General features: G+C 42.4%; 1 protein-coding gene and 1 pseudogene across 2 annotated transcripts in view; one reads left to right on the top strand and one right to left on the bottom strand.

Annotated features, from left to right (window-relative positions):
- LOC307196073 (acidic mammalian chitinase-like) overlaps positions 1 to 18,428 on the top strand; it is a 50,649-nt pseudogene that overhangs the window by 11,755 nt on the left and 20,466 nt on the right. Inside the window, exons 2-5 of the transcript in view lie at positions 7,200 to 7,324; positions 7,947 to 8,068; positions 8,235 to 8,416; positions 9,131 to 9,247. The product of the transcript in view is annotated as an acidic mammalian chitinase-like (transcript). The remainder of the gene's footprint in view (positions 1 to 7,199; positions 7,325 to 7,946; positions 8,069 to 8,234; positions 8,417 to 9,130; positions 9,248 to 18,428) is intronic.
- LOC307195943 (ciliary microtubule-associated protein 3-like) lies at positions 11,898 to 16,488 on the bottom strand (the record flags this gene model as incomplete). The annotated part of the gene is made up of 6 exons (XM_079940590.1): positions 11,898 to 11,966; positions 12,997 to 13,114; positions 14,510 to 14,640; positions 15,374 to 15,472; positions 16,094 to 16,236; positions 16,470 to 16,488. The coding sequence occupies 6 exons, from the start codon at positions 16,486 to 16,488 to the stop codon at positions 11,898 to 11,900; spliced, it is 579 nt and encodes a 192-aa protein (XP_079796716.1).

Below are 18,428 nucleotides of genomic sequence, written 5' to 3'. Positions count from 1 at the left end.
CAAACTTATCCTCTATTCACCACACCTTAACAGACTCCCAGTTTGTAAGAACACTTGTCATTCCAAGAGCCTCTTGTATAGGGTTCGGTTGGCTTCCTCTTTTGGAAAACAATATGGCTGTATATAACAGGAATTGTGTAAATATGTATACTCTTTAGCCTCCAATTTCAATTCGTGGGTATTTTTGGAAAGACAATGTGATCAAAGCATTTATGTATTAAGGTATTTCTCAGAGTCTTGCTTATGATTGTAAAATATCACAAGAATAAATAATGGTGTATTAAATTATATTTCATAAACATGAAAAAGTATTTTAAATCATTAAAAATAAGTATAAAGATTAAGCAGAAACATGAGAAATGTTTATTTGTCATCCAAAGTGAAAACAAAGATAAAAAACAGGATTTTTATGCTGTGATGGTGACCTTGTAAATAATGATGGTGGGTGCATGAAGACTGTGATTAACATGCAAAAGTGATGAGGTACTTTACAGTAGTATGATGATGTTTTTCTTTATATTTTCTTTTTACAAAGGTATTGCATAATGCTTTCAATAATTTTATAGTGTTTTAAGAGACTTTGTGCTGGGTTGTTAGATGACACTCATATCACAAGTGAAGTTTCTGAAAGCCAATGGATTTGACGGATGGTGCCATGGTTTGGGGTCTTGGCTTAGATGACTTCTTGGGAAACTTCTGCAGTGAGGGTTTATACCTTCTGATCTCCAAGCTCAAGTCTCTGCTGGAGCTTTAGACACCAGGTAATTAGAGAAACACCTTGAACCAAAAAAACTATACTTCCATACACATTGGTTCACTTACTGATTCTCTAGGAAACAGAGACACAAGGCATAATTCCTGCTGTGGGGATTTAAATTTATTTTTGCAGAGAAAAATTTAAAATTCTAGCAAGGATGACCATATGCTTTACTTCCCAACCTGGGATACTTTTTTTCCCCTTCTCTAAAAACAACTTTATTGAGGTATAGTTTACATACCATGAACTTTACTCATTTTAACAATACAATTTTACAATTTCACTCATATTGCGATTCAAAGATTTTTGTAAAATTTACAGACCTGTCACCATAAATCAATTTTAGAACATTTTCATCATCCTAGAAAGATCTCTCAGTGAACTTTCCTGATGGTCCAGTGGGTAAGACTCCACGCTTCCACTGCAGCAGGTGTGGGTTTGATCCCTGGTCGGGGAACTGAGATCCCACATCCTGCGCAGTGTGGCCAAAAAAAAAAAAAAAAATCCCTCAAACAACCCATTTGCAGTCACTCCCCATTCCTGCTCAGCCCCAGGCAACACTAATCTGCTTTCTGTGTCTACAAATTTGTTTCTTCAGGATACTCATATGCATGGAATTGTAGTATTCATGTTGTAAATGTATCAGTACTGGGACATTTTTGAGTGAATAATAGTACAACCCTATAGAGTCCACAGAAATGTGGGATGGATGGTCATCCTATTTAGAGTAGGCCAGAGCCCATGAACCATTTCACCTAGGCATAGGACATTACAATTTAAATGATGTACCATGAGCGTCAGTACCTTGAACATCAAGACAACTTATGGTTTCTAACATTCAATAATTTCTCATCTGAGAGTTTGAGATGGGCTTTTGAGGTAAATTATTGAACAAAGCCCTAGAAAATATGCACTTTTCCATCTGTCAGTATGTTATATACAAAATTACTGCCTTGCTATGGTGAACTTGAGACTAATTCATTTTGCCTATCAAGAAACAGCTATTGCTGTGTAACCCAGCAAAGAAACTAAATACCAAATATTTCAAGACTATATATTTTCTCCAGTCTATCTAGTGAAAGGAATAAAACTAGCATTCTTTTCACTTTGAGCAAAGAATCCTGTGGTAATCTGCAACTCTGCTCTCATCTTTGGTGAAAAGCGTCCTCTTACCTCTAATCTGGATTGATTTGGATTTAAGAAGAGAAGACTTTTCTAATTTTGTATGTTTAGGGTATTGATCCCTCTATTATTCTAGTGAAGAGCTCACTTTAGACTTATCTGAATGTGGAATCAGTATGTTGTTTTCTTTCCAGAGATTACCATTGATAAAAAGATGATTCAAATTATAATAAACTAAAAGATCTAGCTGAACAAGTTGTAGGGAAACATGAACAAATCAAATTGACATAAAAAGAGGTAGAAAACTTAAAACAGACCAATAACCTTGGAAGATGTTGAAAGTGCTATTAAAAATTACCCCCAAAGCTACCAGGCCCAGACAGTCCTCAAACATTTAAGAAAGAATTAAGAACTTCCAGAGCTTAAAAAAATCTTTTCAATTTATTTACATTTCAACTAAACCTGATAGAGATAAAGAATAAGCATATATGTATTGAGCATCTATTATTTCCCAGGATTCTGCTAGGCCCTGGGGATCAGAAGCAAATAAAGTATATAAATTTCTTTTCTTCATGGCTTTTCTAATCCATCAGAATAAATCATATACCTATATGGGAAAACTCAACATTATAAATTTGTCATTTTTCACATACTAATTTCCAAATGTATCACAATGTAAAAATCCCAGAGCTCTGTGTGTGTGTGTGTGTGTGTGTGTGTGTGTGTGTTTTAATTGGATAAACTGATTATCAGGTTAATCAAGAAAAATACACTAGTGAAAGTGGTCAAGGAAATATTTCTTTAAAAATTTGGAATAAGGCTTCCAAATTGCCTTTCAGTGATTCTTGCCTCCTTGTCTTCATGCCCTTGTATCATCCCCTCCCACACTGAGAAGACTGGCCTGTGTAACCAATAAGGACACTGTGGATACGTTGGAGTGGGACTTCCGTCATGCTCTTTCTTGGTTCATTTACCCTGGGAGTATCAGCTGATATTCCCCCAGGCCCACAGGGAGGTACAGAGACCTCCTGCCAACAGCCAGCACCAGCTTGCCAGCCATGTGAGTGAGTCATTTTAGGAAGGGATCCTTCAGACGCAGTCAAGCCTTCAGTAACTGCTCCAGTCAACATCTTGACTGCAACCTGCAGTCCTCATCAGAGAACCCAATCCAGAACCACTCAGCCAAAGCTGCTCCTGAATTATAGACTCTATATGAAATAATACATATTTCTTATTGTTTTAAGTGGCTAAGTTTGGAGATAATTTGTTATACAGCAATAGATAACGAATAGAGTCAGGAATAGCTTGGTTGTTGATATTTGTCCATGAGACTGCCCAACACCAAAACTGTTGAAGAAGAGACATCCATTTATTCAACCAACTTGTATCAAGTGCCTAGTCTGTGTCAACTTCCAGGGATCCAAAGATGAACTCAAGAAGACTTAAAGGAGGCTAGATACACTGAAGAAATTCTTGGCTCAACCTGAGGACCTGCTTTAAGGCCAAGGCTGGCAGCTGCCCCTCCACCTGTGCCAACTCTTAACTGCCCGGTTGGCTTAGGGCCAGGTTTGAGAGATATGGCTGCTGGCAGTGGCAAATCTATGGCCTTGGGGCATCAGGTGAGATAAAACAAGCCCTGACCTCTGTAACTCCTGCCCGCCTTGTAGCACTGACTACTCTCCCAGGAACACCTCTCCTTCCTTCCCCCACACCTCTAAACCTCATCTGTTTTTCCTAAGGAGTCAAGCTCTAGCAAAAATAAGACACAATGTTCCTTGTACCCTAATACCCCCATCCCTCCAAGAATGAGGAGGAGGAGGCGGAGATACAAGGTCGATGTTTCTCTGGCAGCAGCTGCTTTCTTTCCATCTCTCCCCTGGGCTGGAATAAGAGGGGAGAGCTGGCAGCTGCAGCATCCTATGTCTGCCCCTGTCCTTTCCCTCCAGAACTATGACAGTAAAATCACTAGGGGACAAGGGGGAGAAGATGAGCAGGGCTAACACTTCCCTGAACCAGGTTCCTTCCAGGACCCTTGCCACTGGCCTTAAATGGTCCTATAGGAGGAAAATTACATGCCTTAAATGAATACTCAATATCGCAAATAACCGCCCCCTGCAATGTGTTTTCCTGGTTCTGGGCCCTTACCTTGGGACCCTCACTCCAGCATTGTGCCCTTCATTCCTTCCCTGGGCTTCCACATCCCCAGGGAGACTTGGCCTCAGTACTAAGCTAAGGCTTCCATTTGTAAGCAGTTCTTTCAAAGTAGCCAGGCCTGGGCTAGTGAGGGAACTCTCCTGGGATTCTCTTCCCCTTAGATTCTCATGAATCTGGGATGAAATGGGATGGGTGGAGATATGAATGTGACAGCCTCGGGCATCTGTGATCATAACGTGGCAGCTGTGCTGTTATCAGAATGATAAAAGGGGTCTTCTCTTTACATAAGGACTGCGCCAAGAGGCTGCCCAAGGTGGCCAGTGTGTAGGCATGGTGGGGAGGATGCTGCTCTGGGCTTGTGAGTCTCCTACTCTTTTTGCCCTTCTTCCTTCCCACAGGTCATGGGGTGTCCCTGGGAATGGGGAGGAGGGCAGGCTTCTGATTCAGTGAGGCTTCTACATGCCGCCCTCCCCCTCCCCCACCCCAATGCCTTGGGCTCTGAAAGGCCACTGATAAATCCAAAGGCCTTTGGGCCCTTGACATCCTGGAAGTCTCCTGGGTAGCAGCAGGTCCTAACTGGGAAACCCATTTGAGGACTCCTTGTTTTTGTATTTTGTTTCTTTGTTTGTTTCAGGCTTGGCTCTTCTGCTGCAGGTACAGCTAGGTAAGGAGTAACACAGCTTCCTGTCCACACTCCAGTTTTCCTGATCATTACTCCTTTTTCCCTCCTTCCTTCCAACTCTGCATTTCCTTCTCCTTTCGTGACGTCAGGACTAGAACCCCAGTGTGGGTTGGGGCGCAGGCTGCTGTGGTCCCAGCAGCGGTCAGCATCCCAGACTGATCCTGATCCACTGCCTCCTTAGGCTCCAACAATGGCTGCCCTTGCCCTGTTGAGATGCCTTCTGGGTCCAAGCCAGCTACATCCCTCACAACTACACGGTCCGCTGGGCCATAGCAGCCCTGGCCCTACTGCGGAGCTGCACTGCAGAGAAAGAGTAGCCAGAGCGGGTGCTCTACTGAGGCTGGGGCACGCACTGGGGCAGTGGTGGGAAACCGGTCTGAGTCCCAGGCAGTTTCAATCTGCTTCCTCCACCTTGTTTTGAGGATTAGCAAGTGTGTGTACACTCTTCAAGAGTGGAGTCTAGGCTTCTTATAGCTCCTTGCCAGTCCCACTAGTTTTCAAAGCACCTAAGGGGACTTATCCTCCTGGTGTTGGACCCCAGGGCTGGGACGTCCAATATGTAGCCCACCAGGGAGGATCTCTGAGCCCACATAATCCTCCTCCTCTTCTGTGTCCCCTCCCAGGGGTGCAGGTCCTGACCTGATCACTTCTCTTCCCTTCCTACCCGATTACATGTGGATCTTTCTTACAGCTTTGGTTGTATAAAAGTCATTCTGCCAGTCTCCAGTTTGTTTTCAGTGAGAATTGCTCCACATGTAGTTGTGTTTTTGATATGTTCATGGTGGGAGGTGAGCTCCACGTCCTCTCACTCCGTCATATTGATCTCCCCTCTGAGGGTGTATAAACATGTGTTTATAGACTATAAAACTGCTGACTATGGCAGAGGATCTAAATTTTCTAGATATTAAGACACCTTCAAATACAGGATTCAGAAAATATTTAATAGCATATTCTTTGTGGTGTCAGAAGTGCCTCATTAAATGTATTCACAGATTGTAAATCACATCTTAATTTGGGAGCAGTAAATATAAAAAACAAACATCATAGAATCAAAGAAATATAGTTATCTAAACCACTGCCCTTGAAAGATCTCACTACAAAAGAAAATGTACATGTACCTTTGATCTTATGAATAAGTAGAAAAATACTATTCAATGGGTATACCAAAGAAAAAAAAGTTTAAATTAAAAATCCATTAATTAACATTAACATTTTTGAGTTCATCTTAACTGTAAAAATACAACAGGGGTTATTATAAAATGCAAATTAAAAATTAATATTAGAATGGTGTGGGGAGGATTCCTGGATCTGTGATGTTAATACAGATAAACTCTCTGCCTAGATTCACCACCATGGTCTCCACAGCTGTCAAAAGCAAAATCTTCATCTGTCCTGTCATTGACTTCCTTTGTCAACATGGATTTGATGACATTGACTTGGATATAGAATATCCAGGGATATAGAATATCCCAGGGAATATCCCTCCCACCTGAGGACAAACAGTGATTTACCATCTTGATTAAGGTGGGAATGAAGCACTAGCTCTGTGTCCTCTTGTAGGGAGGCTGGTGCCTTAGTAGATTTTCTGTAAGAGTTGCATTTCCTGGGGATAGCAAAGGATGCTGCCCTCGGAAGTACACTAGTGAAGGTGTTTGTGGTTTGCAGGCAACAGAAACAGACTAGCTAACTCAAGCCAAAAGAGGATTTATTGAAAAGATACTGGTATCTGAAGGAACCCAAGGAGGACATTCTTGAGTTGAGGAGGTGGAACCATTTGTTATATCATTTGTTCAGTAAGTATTTATTAAGCATCTACTGTGATCCAGACATTGTGCTTTTCAGTAGAGATAGAGCAGTGAACAAGACAAGCATGATCCCTGCTCTTGTGGGGTTACAGCATAGTGGAGGATACAGAGGGGGAAAAAAAAAAGAAAAGAAAGAAAAATAAAATGAAAAAAGAAAAAATCAAATAATTGCAAATGGTGATAATAGCAGTGATAGCAGCAAATAGGATGGTCGGGACAGGGGGCCTTCCCAGAGGAAGTGATATTTAAGCTGCAATGTGAAGAGTTAAAAGGAGCCAGGCATACAAAAGATAGGAAGAAGAATTTTCTAAGGAAGTGGTAACAGCATTAGCAAAGCACTGAAGGCAGGAAAGAGGCATGGCTATTAAAAATTGAGAGACTAGAGCTTTAAAAGGGAGAGTGAAGTCACAGCAGGCAAGATAGCTCCTAGACTCTCTGCCAGGAGTTCCTGGGCTTTTTCTTTAGAATTGTCATAAAGTGTGACTTGGATTCAAGGACTGTTAGTGTCCTTGTACCTCTTTGGTCCAAGTTACACCTTGCCAGAACCTATCCCTATATCTCAGGGGTTATTTCCAGAAATAAGGGAATAGCTACAAGCTGGAAAGCAGCCCCAAATGTACATACTATTGGACAGAGATAATGAAGACAACCGCAAAAATTCACCCTTTGTTCTCTCCAGGAAATGCTACGGGCTTTTGAAGAAGAAGCTAAGGAAACAGGATACCCAAGACTACTGATCACAGCAGCTGTATCTGCTGGCAAAGGGACCATTGACACAGGATATGAAATTGCAGAGGTTGGGAAGTGAGTGTGATGAACTTCCCAGGGCCCCCAAATCCTAGAGCAGAGATTTGTAAACTTTTTGATGGAGAGCATCCCAAGTAGTTATGTAAACATAATGTTGAGAAAGCTGGTACCTTCAATTGCCAAAGAAGTTTGGGGAATTAATGGCTTCGGGATAAAGAGCTGACTCCTTTAAATTGCCACTATGATGGGTGCTGGGGAAAAGAGGAACAAGATTCAAGACCTTGGCAAATCCTTATGTGTAATAGAAATTACCATTAGCAGTTCCTTTTGGAAAAGGTTGTAAAATCAGGAGAACTATTATTGACAAAGCTACTCATTTGTGCTTACCATGGCCCTGGAGATGTGTATTTCTAAAACACACTCTTCTAACAACATATCTTTCCCTCTTCTCTGGGTTTGCCCTTAATCTTTCAAGGAAGTAAAGGAGACTTTCTGTCTAGTCCTATGGGAGTCACAGAAGATAATCTGCTCCCTGGAGACACCAAGGAAGCCACATTAGTGGGGCCATATGGACATCTACTTGACATCATGAATTTCCACAGCTACCATTTCTTGCTCTTAAATTGTCTATAAGAAAATGCTCCCAGGATCTTGATGGCTCAAAAATCTCTTGTTCCAGGCTCCTTGATCCCATCAGTGTGATGACCTATGACTTCCATGTTATCTGGGGCACATATACAGGACACAACATTTTCCTGCATGTAGGAAGCAAGGATGGAGGTGACGTGTTATTGCAACTGTGTAAGAAAGAAAAGACTCAAATCATATGCAGAAGGGAGATGGGGAAGGGATTGGGAGTCTTGGTTGTTGGAAAACAGGGTTTCTCTTTGGGGGACAATTAGCTAGACTTTGTTGATCATATGGAACAAACACTGGTGAGGAATAATGTCTGTGTCGCCTTCTGCAGGAATATGCCATGAAGCCCTGGAGAGACAGTGGGGTCCCTTCGGAGAAGCTCATCATGGGTTTCCCCACCTATGGGAGGACTTTCCGGCTCAGCACTTCTGACACCTCAGTCTGTGCCCAGTCTCTGGAGCAGGGTCATCTGGTCCTTACACAGGTGAGGCTGGCTTCTGGGCTTACTATGAGGTAACTAACACAGCTAATTCAGGCTAAAATGCCCTGGGGAAAATTCTTCCACTCTCCAAGTCATCTTGCTACCCTTCTGCTCTTGAGATCCTATATCCATCCCAGCTTTCACAGATCTGACAGCTCTGAGCATAGCAGCCTGTGGAAAGGCAGGTTGATGGCTGTAATACTTTTCACTTAAAAAAATCAATCTGAATTTCCTTTTTGGGTTTTGAAGTGTATAGCACCATCTTTGCCACAGCCCAAAGCAATACTGAATTTTAGTACGCCCGCGTAAATAGGTGGAGAAGGATTTCAACAGACTAGCCTGGGGATGGCAAATATTTTGATCTCCCTGCCAATCTGAATTGATTGATTTTACTCAAATTCTATGCTGAAAATCCAGGGAATGATTAGCAGTGTTTGCCAAAGACTAGAGTGTTTGTGGAAGAATGATCTCAGCACATATGGTCATGCTTACCATTTCTCAACCTCTGGGTACAGAATTAGAATTTCACTTGTTCATAGCCTGTTTTCATAGAAATTTGTGTTCATTTTATGAAACAAAATCACTTTTGAGAGAAATATGTGAAATTAATGGTGATATTTCATAACGTCCCCTTTTCTATCCCCCTCCCATTTCTTACTATTTTTCTCCCATTTAAGTCCTTTTTCTTCCAATATATGACATAATCTGTGACGTGTTCAATGTTGCCTTCTTCATTCCCCGCATAGATCTGCATATTCCTAAATAAAGCCACAAATGCCTGGACTGAAGACCAAAAAGTCCTATATGCTTATAAAAACACTGAATGGTTTGGTTATGACAATATTGAGAGCTATGGATATAATGCATGAACAGTGTAAAAAAATTACAATTCTAGCTTTGAATCTTAAGCTCATCAGGAGCCCATTTCACTAAGATCTATGGTTTCAAAGTTTTAAATATGCACAAAGTGGAGTAGACACCAGGCAATGTCTAGATAAGTACTTCGAATGTGGCTCCTATGAGGTCTGACCTTGACACACCTACAGTAACTTGTGAGACTTCAGGGCATCATTACAACTGGGAGTGGAGGACAGATACAATCCACTAGCCTCCCTGGGGAGTCCTTCTCATACTTCAGCCAGGCCCAAGGAGCCAGTAGATGAGTTTATTTTGATTCCTGCTGTATCCCCAGTGCTTGCCACTACCTGATCCATGGTAGGAACTCAATATGATGATGACTGACAGACTAAATAGATGATGTAATGGTAAAGGAGGATTTTTAATTTATATATTTATTTATTTATTTGGCTGCATGTGGTCTTAGTGGTGGCAGGCAGGCTCCTTAGTTGCAGCTCCAGGGCTCCTTAGTTGAAGCTCACCGGCTCCTTAGCTGGAGCACGTGGGCTCCTTAGTTGCAGCTCACCGGCTCCCTCGTTGCAGCACGTGGGCTCCTCAGTTGTGGCAGGCAAACTCTTAGTTGCGGCATGTATGTGGGATCTAGTTCCCTGACCAGGGGTCGAACCCAGGCCCCCTGCGTTGGGAGTGCAGAGTCCTATCCACTGTGCCACCAGGGAAGTCCCTGAAAGGGGCGATTTTTGACTCTGTGAGTTTTACATGAATATGGGAAAGGCAATCAAATCAGGACATTCCCACTCCATGCCAGGGAACTCAGACACTTGGAAGAGCTCCTTTTCAGTTATTGTATTCTTCAACTCTGTTTGGTTGTTCTTTATATTTTCTAACTCTTTGTTAGAAACTTCTTGTAACTTCTCACTCTGTGCATCCATTCTTTTCTCAAGTTCTTGGATCATCTTTACAATCATTACTTTGAACTCTTTCTCAGGTAGATTGGCTCTCTCCACTTCACTTTGCTGTTCTTCTGGGGTTTTATCTTGTTCTTTCATCTGAAAATATTCCTCTGCCATCTCATTTTGTCTAAACTTCTATTTGTATTTTTATGTATGTGGAAGCTTAGTTATATTTCTCAGCCTTGGAGAAGTGGCCCTCTGTAGGGGATGTCTTATGTATCCCAGGAGTACACTCCCCTCTCATCTCCCAAGGACCAGGAACCAGCTGGTCCCAGGGTGGGTTCTGAACTGTGTTTGAAGACTCAGTTCCACAGGCTGCAGGACTGTAGTTTCCTTGTTTCTGGTGTCTGCCCCCTGGTGGGTGAGGCTGGTCTAGAGGGTTGTGCAGGCTTCCTGGTGGGAGGGGTCAGTACCTGCCCACTGGTGAGTGGAGCTGGGAGTCTTGGCCCTCCGGTGGGTAAGGCCATGTCAAGGGGCATGTCTAGAGGTCGCTGTGGGCTCAGGAAGTCTTTTGACAGCCTGTCTGCTGATGGGTGGGGCTGTATCCCCATCCAGTTTGTTGTTTGGCCTGAGGCGTCCCAGCACTGGAGCCTAGAGGCTGTTGGATGGGGCCAGGTCTTGGTGCTAATGACCCAAGCAAGATGTCAGCCTCCAGCAAGAGTTCATGCAGATGAACACTCCCCAATACTTTCACCAGCACGGTCTCTGTCCCCAGGATGAGCTGCCCTCACCCCCCCCAGGAGAACCTCAAATACCAGCAGGTAGGTCATGCCCAGGCTCCTATGAAGTTACTGCCTTTGCTCTGAGACCTGGTGTGTGTGAGATTTTGTGTGCACCCTTTAAGTGAGGTCTCTGTTTCCCCCAGTCCTGTGGAGCTCCTGCAATTAAGCCCCACTGGCCTTCAAAGCCAGATGCTCTGGGGGCTCTTCTTGATGCCGGACCTGCAGGCTGGGAGCCTGATGTGTGGTTCAGAACTCTTACACCTGTGGAAAAACTTCTGTGATATTATTCTTCAGTTTGTGGGTCACCCACCCAGGGTGTATGGGATTTGATTATAACATGAGTGTGCCCCTCCTACTGTCTTGTTGTGGTTACTTCTTTATGTCTTTGGATGTAGAATATTTTTTGGTAGTTTCCAGTCTTTTTTTATCGATGGTTGTTCAGCAGTTAGTCGTGGTTTTGGTGTGCTTATGAGAAGAGGTGAGCTCAAGGTCCTTCTACTCTGCCATCTTGTCCAGGAATTGGAAGAGCTCCTAAAACATTATTTATTCTGCCTTAAGAATCCTCTACATACAGCAAGCCCAAATACAAGGCCAAGCAAGCCATCCAAATCCATGATATGTGTAGACCAACAGTCTCCTATCACCAGGACTAGTGGTAGAAAACATAAAACTCGTGCCTGGGAATTAGAGCTAAAGGGCAGGGACCCACAAGTATTTCAGTAAAGTAAAGCCACCCCCCTGAGCACTCAGTAGAAACCCCCCTGACCCATCTACATGTATATACAACAAACCAGCACATGGAGAGAGAGATCTCTGAACTAATCTTTATGCTGTTATATAGTAGTTATGAGCCCCTTGCCCCTCCCTGTGCCCCATGCTGGCAGACAGGCAGGCCAGAGCAATGCAGAAGGACAAAAGCAGCTCTGTCCTCAATCCTGGAGAGTCTGTGGTCAGGAGGAACACGTGAAGGTAGTCACAGCTTTTCAGTTGTAATACAGGCTTAGGTAGGCCACAAGGTTCCGATGCTTTCTAAAGTCTTTGTCTGTGGGCAGCTGCAATGGAAGAATGCTGTCTAGGTTAATATTAGAATGAGAACCCTCTGCCTCTGGTCTTCTTGGCTGTGCAAAATAGAACTGTATGTTAAGAGCTGTTGTGGCCTAGCTGAATCCCAACCCATAGGATCCTAGCCTTAGTGAGTCTCTCAACATTGCTATATACATCTACTCTTTGTCATCTTACTCTAGGATATATCATAGGAATTATTTTCTCTTGATAACTACCCAAGTATAGCTGGTAAATTTCTTGAAAACAAAGATTATGTGTTTAGTTCTTGAATGTTACCCAACGGCCCTATCACAATTATGTTAATTCATTTGGCATTTAATAAATACTTGTAGAATTAATCCAAAGTTCCACTAGGGGAAAAAAGGGCACTTCTGGAATTATGATAGCTGACACGGATTGAGTATTTATTATGTTACAGGTACGGTGCTAAACACTTTTCTATGACTTCTCAATCTTCACAACTTTATCAGATTGAGTCTATTATTACATCCATTTTAAAGACAAGCAAACCGAGACTTAGAAAAGTTAGAGGACACACAGCAAGCAAATATAAAAGTTAGAAGACACACAGCAAGCAAATATGCAATTCGTATTTGAACCCACTCAGTCTGTTCCTGGTATCCATGTTCTTGCCAGAATGATCTACAGCCGTTTGTAGATCAAGTATTGTAATGGAAAGAGCAGTGGCTTAGGAGTCACAGCTACAAGCTGCTTAATCCATCCGAGCTTCAGTTTACTCCTCAATCATAGAGGAGAATTATCTTGGACTACCATAAAAGATTGTTTGATGTTTAAGTAAGAAAATGTGACTTTTGTTCAGCACACACACCTTTAAAAGTCAAGTGAAATGGTGCAACTCTCCAAAAAGATCCCCATATCCATATACACACAAAATTGTGCAAGTAATTTCAGGGGAACAAGGACTTCTTGAAGCTTATTCACGGACTCCTGGTTAAGAATCACTGATACATGTGGAAGTATTAAATACAGGGCTCCACAGACGTCCAATCTTATTACCTCAGCTTTCAGGGTTCTTTTCTGTAGACATGGAATCTGGGCCCAGTCTGGAGATCCAAATTTCATTGGCCAGGTGACTTTTTTGGGTGCCTTTATCTCTGGGTTATATGTGTCAGGGCTAGACATAAAAATATAAAATATTATGTTGAATGAGTTAGTGACCATATACAAACCTCATCAGTACCACATGTGCACCTGAGCTAGTCCTCACTCCTTTGGAAAAGGCAACAGACTGATTAGATCTTAATGTCAGGCAAGCATAGTGTTCCTTTGCCTGTTAATGTATTTCTAAATAGGTGTTAGTGTTCAAGATTTCTAGTCTTGACATGCAGTGAGGGTAAAAATCGACTCTAGTTTAAAATATTTCTGAACCTCAGTATTCTTAGCTGAGAGACCAAAAGATCCCAGAAATGGTGGAGGATAAAAGAAATCTTCCACAGTGATGCTTAAGTTCTGCCCATGATGTGAAATTTCCTGACAATGGGATATTTTGTATTGCCTTTGTTCATAACACTTTGTCTTTTGGTGTAGACTCTTTGCTGTGGAAATAACACATAGAGTGGTCATGGGAATCAAGATTTAACACTTCTACTCCTTTACTGAAACCTTGAGAGAGTTATACTCACTCTCTGATCCTTGGAATGCTCACCAGTAAAAGAAAGACCTTGACCCTGTGCCATACAATTCCGCATACTCTGAATGGCTTCCTAAAGCACTTAGAACGCATTCCTTGGTCTACTAGGCCTATATACTCTAGCCCCTCCTCCTCCTCTGTTCTCATTTCCTCCTTGCCCACTACACTGTAGCCATACTAGCCTTTTTTCTTTTTTCCTCACACCAAATTCTTCCCAATTTACAGCCTTTGTACTTGCAGCTCCTCCTGCCTGGGAAGCTCTAGGCCTAGGTCTTCACAGGGCCATTTTAGTCTTATCACTGTGATTTCAGATCAGGTGTCATTTCCATAGAAAGACCTATCTTGACAGTCCTTGCCAAAATAGATTCCAGCCATCACTCCATATCATATCATCTTGTTTGGTTTTATTAAGCACATCACTAGGTCACTATACTTCCTGGTGTGCTCATGACAGCCCTAGCTTATGGCTACAGTCTTGGTATAATTATTAATAAGATCCTCTTTCACTCTCGGAAGTGACACACTAGCTAATAAATTATATGGTCACTCTCTTTATTACCACTGATATTTTCTTGTTTATTTGCTTCTCACCTGTCTGGACTCTAGAGTGTAAGCTCCAAGAAATCAGGAACCTTGCATGGTGGGTTTAGTGCAAAATCTTCAGAGCCTACAAAACTGCTTGGCCATTTATAAATATTTATTGAATGAATCACTATCCTCTATAATAATTTTGTAATTCTAGAGATCTGGAAGGCAAGAGGTTGAATCTTTAAAGATAGATAGTTCCTTATTTAGAGGGCATAGTTGGGATGTAACCCCTTTTTGTACTTCCTTTCCTATTGCTCTTTGTTGAAGTGCACCAGAAAGAGGGGCACTTACCCAGGATAACAAGTGTCCTTAGAGTATGTCCTAAATCGAGGCAACAAGGCATTAAATGGAGCAAAATTTTGTTTGTGTGTTTGCTCCTGAGGACCGACTGTTTGGTACATGCCTGGGTAAGGTGTCATATCCTATTTCCAAGAAAAAGATCAATAGTTTAGAGGGTAATATATATACATGTAAAGGCTTCTAAGTAGAAAAAACAACATCATCCTCTCCCTGTTCATGTTATCAGCTATGATTGAACCACCTCAAGCTATAGAAATAGACCTACAATAAGTAGAAAACCAAGATAATGGTATGGTTCAGCTACCTAAAGGTACCTAATGCTTAGGTTGTAGAAATAAACCTATGGTGGGTAGAGAGCCAAGGTAACTATTGCAGCTACTACCCCCACCATCCCACCATCCCACTCAGAGATTCTTTTAGAGCCAGTATCCCTCTCGAGCTTAATTGTCAAGAAAATGTCCAACAAGCGGTTAGGAGCCTATACTGAAGACTTGAAGTCCAATCACACAAAAGGGTGAAGAAGTTCGATTTTATTTTTAACTGACAAGATAATATGATGCATATAAACAAAGCTTCTGGTACTTTAACATCAGGTATCTCAGGACTGAAGCCCTGCCTTGGTACCATTCCTTCTGAGAATTATATTCCACTCTCCCAGGACACTCACACATACACATTTGCAATGTTAATATCTAAGCTTTTCATATAGGCTTCTTAGTAGCTTTCTTCTAAATGACATTTTTTCTTGAATTTCAGGGCATGTCCTTTAGGTAACCTCTAGCTTTGCTCCCCAATGCAAATACATGCAGCATCATGGATCACACTAAACTCTAAGTACATTCAGCCATTTCTAACCTTGCTGATTGGCTTAAACCTCACGGCTGTTCTGGCTCCCAAAGCATATCCTTTTGTACTGGTCGGGATCTTAGAGAGGTTGTATGCCAAGCCATACCTCTTCCGGTAGTATATAGAAAACAAAGAAAAAACATACATAGAGAACATTATAGTTATTAAAACAGAATGAACTTAGAGTATTCCTGAATCTTCTCTGCCACAGTTGCTCTTTCTTTCTTGATTCCTCTGCATCAAGACCATACAAGCAATCACATAAGTAACCCAGGCAACTCTACAAAGGAATGTGGCTGGATAGGTAGAGTGAATGACATTTCTATGCATTCCAGTGAATCCAGTTTTCTAAGGCCCACAGAGCTGAATCTGCTCTAATGCAATTGTCAGTCTGATTATATGATTTCATAAACTGACCTACCAGCACAGCCACAGTCCAGGTTTGGATTAAGGGGAGCTATTGATTCCTTTGTAGGTGGGAATGGTGTGGGAACTATACTGGGGGCCGCATAAGGCCAAGGCTTGCATTTGGTGGGGATTCAAAGGGGAGCAATGCAAGCAATGCAATTTCTGATATTGGCCCTGACAGCTGGTTGCAGAGGACCAGGTCACTTTCTCATGTTGGGACCCTGAAGGTCACAAATCTCACAGGGCTTTTCTTGCAGGAAACTCAAGCACCCTTAGATAGTCTGGAAACTGAGATCTACTTAAAGGAAAGTGAATACTCACATCTTCTGCTATGTAACATCCAGGCCCTCTGTGGGGCACTCCCCTAAGAGGGAGAAACTTGTTCCCCAACAAGTTTGGGGGGTGGAAGTGAGGAAAGAGCTTCCTCCGTTGACATGTTCCAAAGGAGCAGTTAACCAGCGTCTCTGGAGAGCAAGAAAGAGGAGAAACTCCACATGAGGGAAGGCCCCATGGTCTAAGTGAGAGCCTGGAGGCAGGTGGGGTGTGGGGAGGGGGAGCAGAGACCTGGGCAGATAGTACTCTGAACAAAACAGTGACGAGTCCAAGGACGGGGGTGAACAAATTTCCCTCCTTTCCCCCTCTTTCCCAGTCTCCCCACTCTTCCTCCTGCCTCTACTCTTGACTCATCCCTCCTCACCTGCTTTGTTGAAGCACATTGTGCCAGTGCCACTAAGACCAGCGTTTGTGTATTGCGTTGCCTAGGAAACAGAAGCTGGCCGGCAGCTCCAGCTCTGTTGCTCCTTGAGGGGAGTGGCTCCTAGTACACATGCGCGGCAAGCGGAGCTGCCCCGGAGCTGTCCCGGAGCCACGTTGGGTGGGAACATGCACCTCCAGGGCCAGGAGCCCAGGAGAGTGTGAACTAGCAAAAACAAAGTGACTGTATGTGTACCAAGGATATGAGGGGCATAAAAAGGCTGAGGAATTACTTCAGACTGAGGGATATTGATGAAACATGAAAATCTAATGCAACACGTATTCCTGAATGAATGAGATAAGAAAGATGTGTTGTTGTGACAATTGCCAAATTTGAATAGGGTCTGTGGATTTAATGATAGTGTTTATCACTGTTGATTTTCACGTTGGTAGGGGTGTATGGTCATAATGTTTGAGAGAATCTCTGGGAGATTAACAGTAGAGTTTTTAGGATGGTTGGGGAATCATGACAGAAAAATTATCTATACGTGGGGCGGGGGTGGGGGCGGGGGGAGGGAGAGAGAAGTAACATTTAACAGTAAGAAATAGAACCTAATTTTAAAAATGGGTAAAAATTTGAATGGGCACCTCAGAGAAAAGAATGTCCAATCTGTACTACCTGTATCTTTCCGTTTCTTCCCATTTTGCTTTCTTTGTTTTGAATGTCAGGCTCAGCAATGGAGACTCTGGAATTTTAAAAAAAAAAAACATCATTTGGGTGTTGGCAGACATTGCATGGAACGTAAAAGTGGGACATTAAAGGTTGAGTCTCTCTGGCAGTTGAGCTTGAACACTACTTATTCAGGACAGCTATGTGTAGGGTTTTTGAACTTAGCCAGTCACTGAGAAGACACTGAGAAGACAACATATTTTTTTACGACTCTGTAAGACATTTATTCAAATTGTTCAACCAATATTTATTAGTGTCCAAATAACAGAGAAGATTTAACCATACTGGACTGTATGCTGCGCAGATCATTGTGGCGATTCATCTTTGTTTGCAATGTTTTCTTACTGGAAGCAGGATAATGGATTTTACTAGCCATTCCATCTTTCTCTGTCTTTTTCTAGAAGTTTTCCCCACCTAATTTTCTGGACTGTTAGTAGGACATCAGTAATGCCAGAATAAAGTCAAATGGCTTGAGAGTTAGTTAAACCTTCTAAAGATGCAGACTTTGCTTTTATAGGAATAACTTAATTTGTTAGTTTATTGACAATGGACTACTTGAATCCTAGAAGTGAATTGCTGTCTTGGCATAATCCAAGCTTGTTTTCCTCACCCTCTTCCCCACTCCCAACAGGTGCTGTTGAATTGTGGGAGCTGGATGAGAATGAGACACTCATTGTCAGCAAGTTCTGCAAGTATAAGCATTATGACATCATGTCTACAGTCAGTGTGCTGAGCTCTGACACACAAGCTGTCAGTGGTAGGAAAGACTTCTGGTGAGTCCCTGCTCCCATAGAGTCTCTAGGCCTCCTTTGTGTGTCTTTAGTGTCATACTGACCTCATTAAGTAATGTTTTGGACTTATTATAAGAACCCAGTGACTAATTATGACATGTCTATAAGGTTTCCTTAGAGATTTTGCAATCTACTGTAAAAACAGGCTATATCAGCTGTCCAGTAGACAAAGACATAAGATGTGTCTGTTAAAGGAATTTCTTGTTTGAACACATGTTTTTATGTAGACAGTGTAGGTCAACATTAAGTTTCTGCTTCATTTTGCTTCTTAGCATCAAGGTTTGGGACCTTGCTCAGCAAATGGTTCTGAATTCATACCAAGGTGAGTGCATGCTCTTTCTTTATCAGTCCTAGCCTTGGCTGTTTTGTTTTTAGATGGTACTAGGAATCCACCTGGAAGAGGCTTTCCTTGGCTAGAGTCAAAGGTGAAGGTGCCAGATGC

The sequence above is a fragment of the Stenella coeruleoalba genome (genome assembly GCF_951394435.1).
Source record: "Stenella coeruleoalba genome assembly, chromosome: 1".
In the NCBI taxonomy this organism is placed as follows: domain Eukaryota; kingdom Metazoa; phylum Chordata; class Mammalia; order Artiodactyla; family Delphinidae; genus Stenella; species Stenella coeruleoalba.
This window is presented reverse-complemented; position numbering and strand designations above follow the sequence as displayed.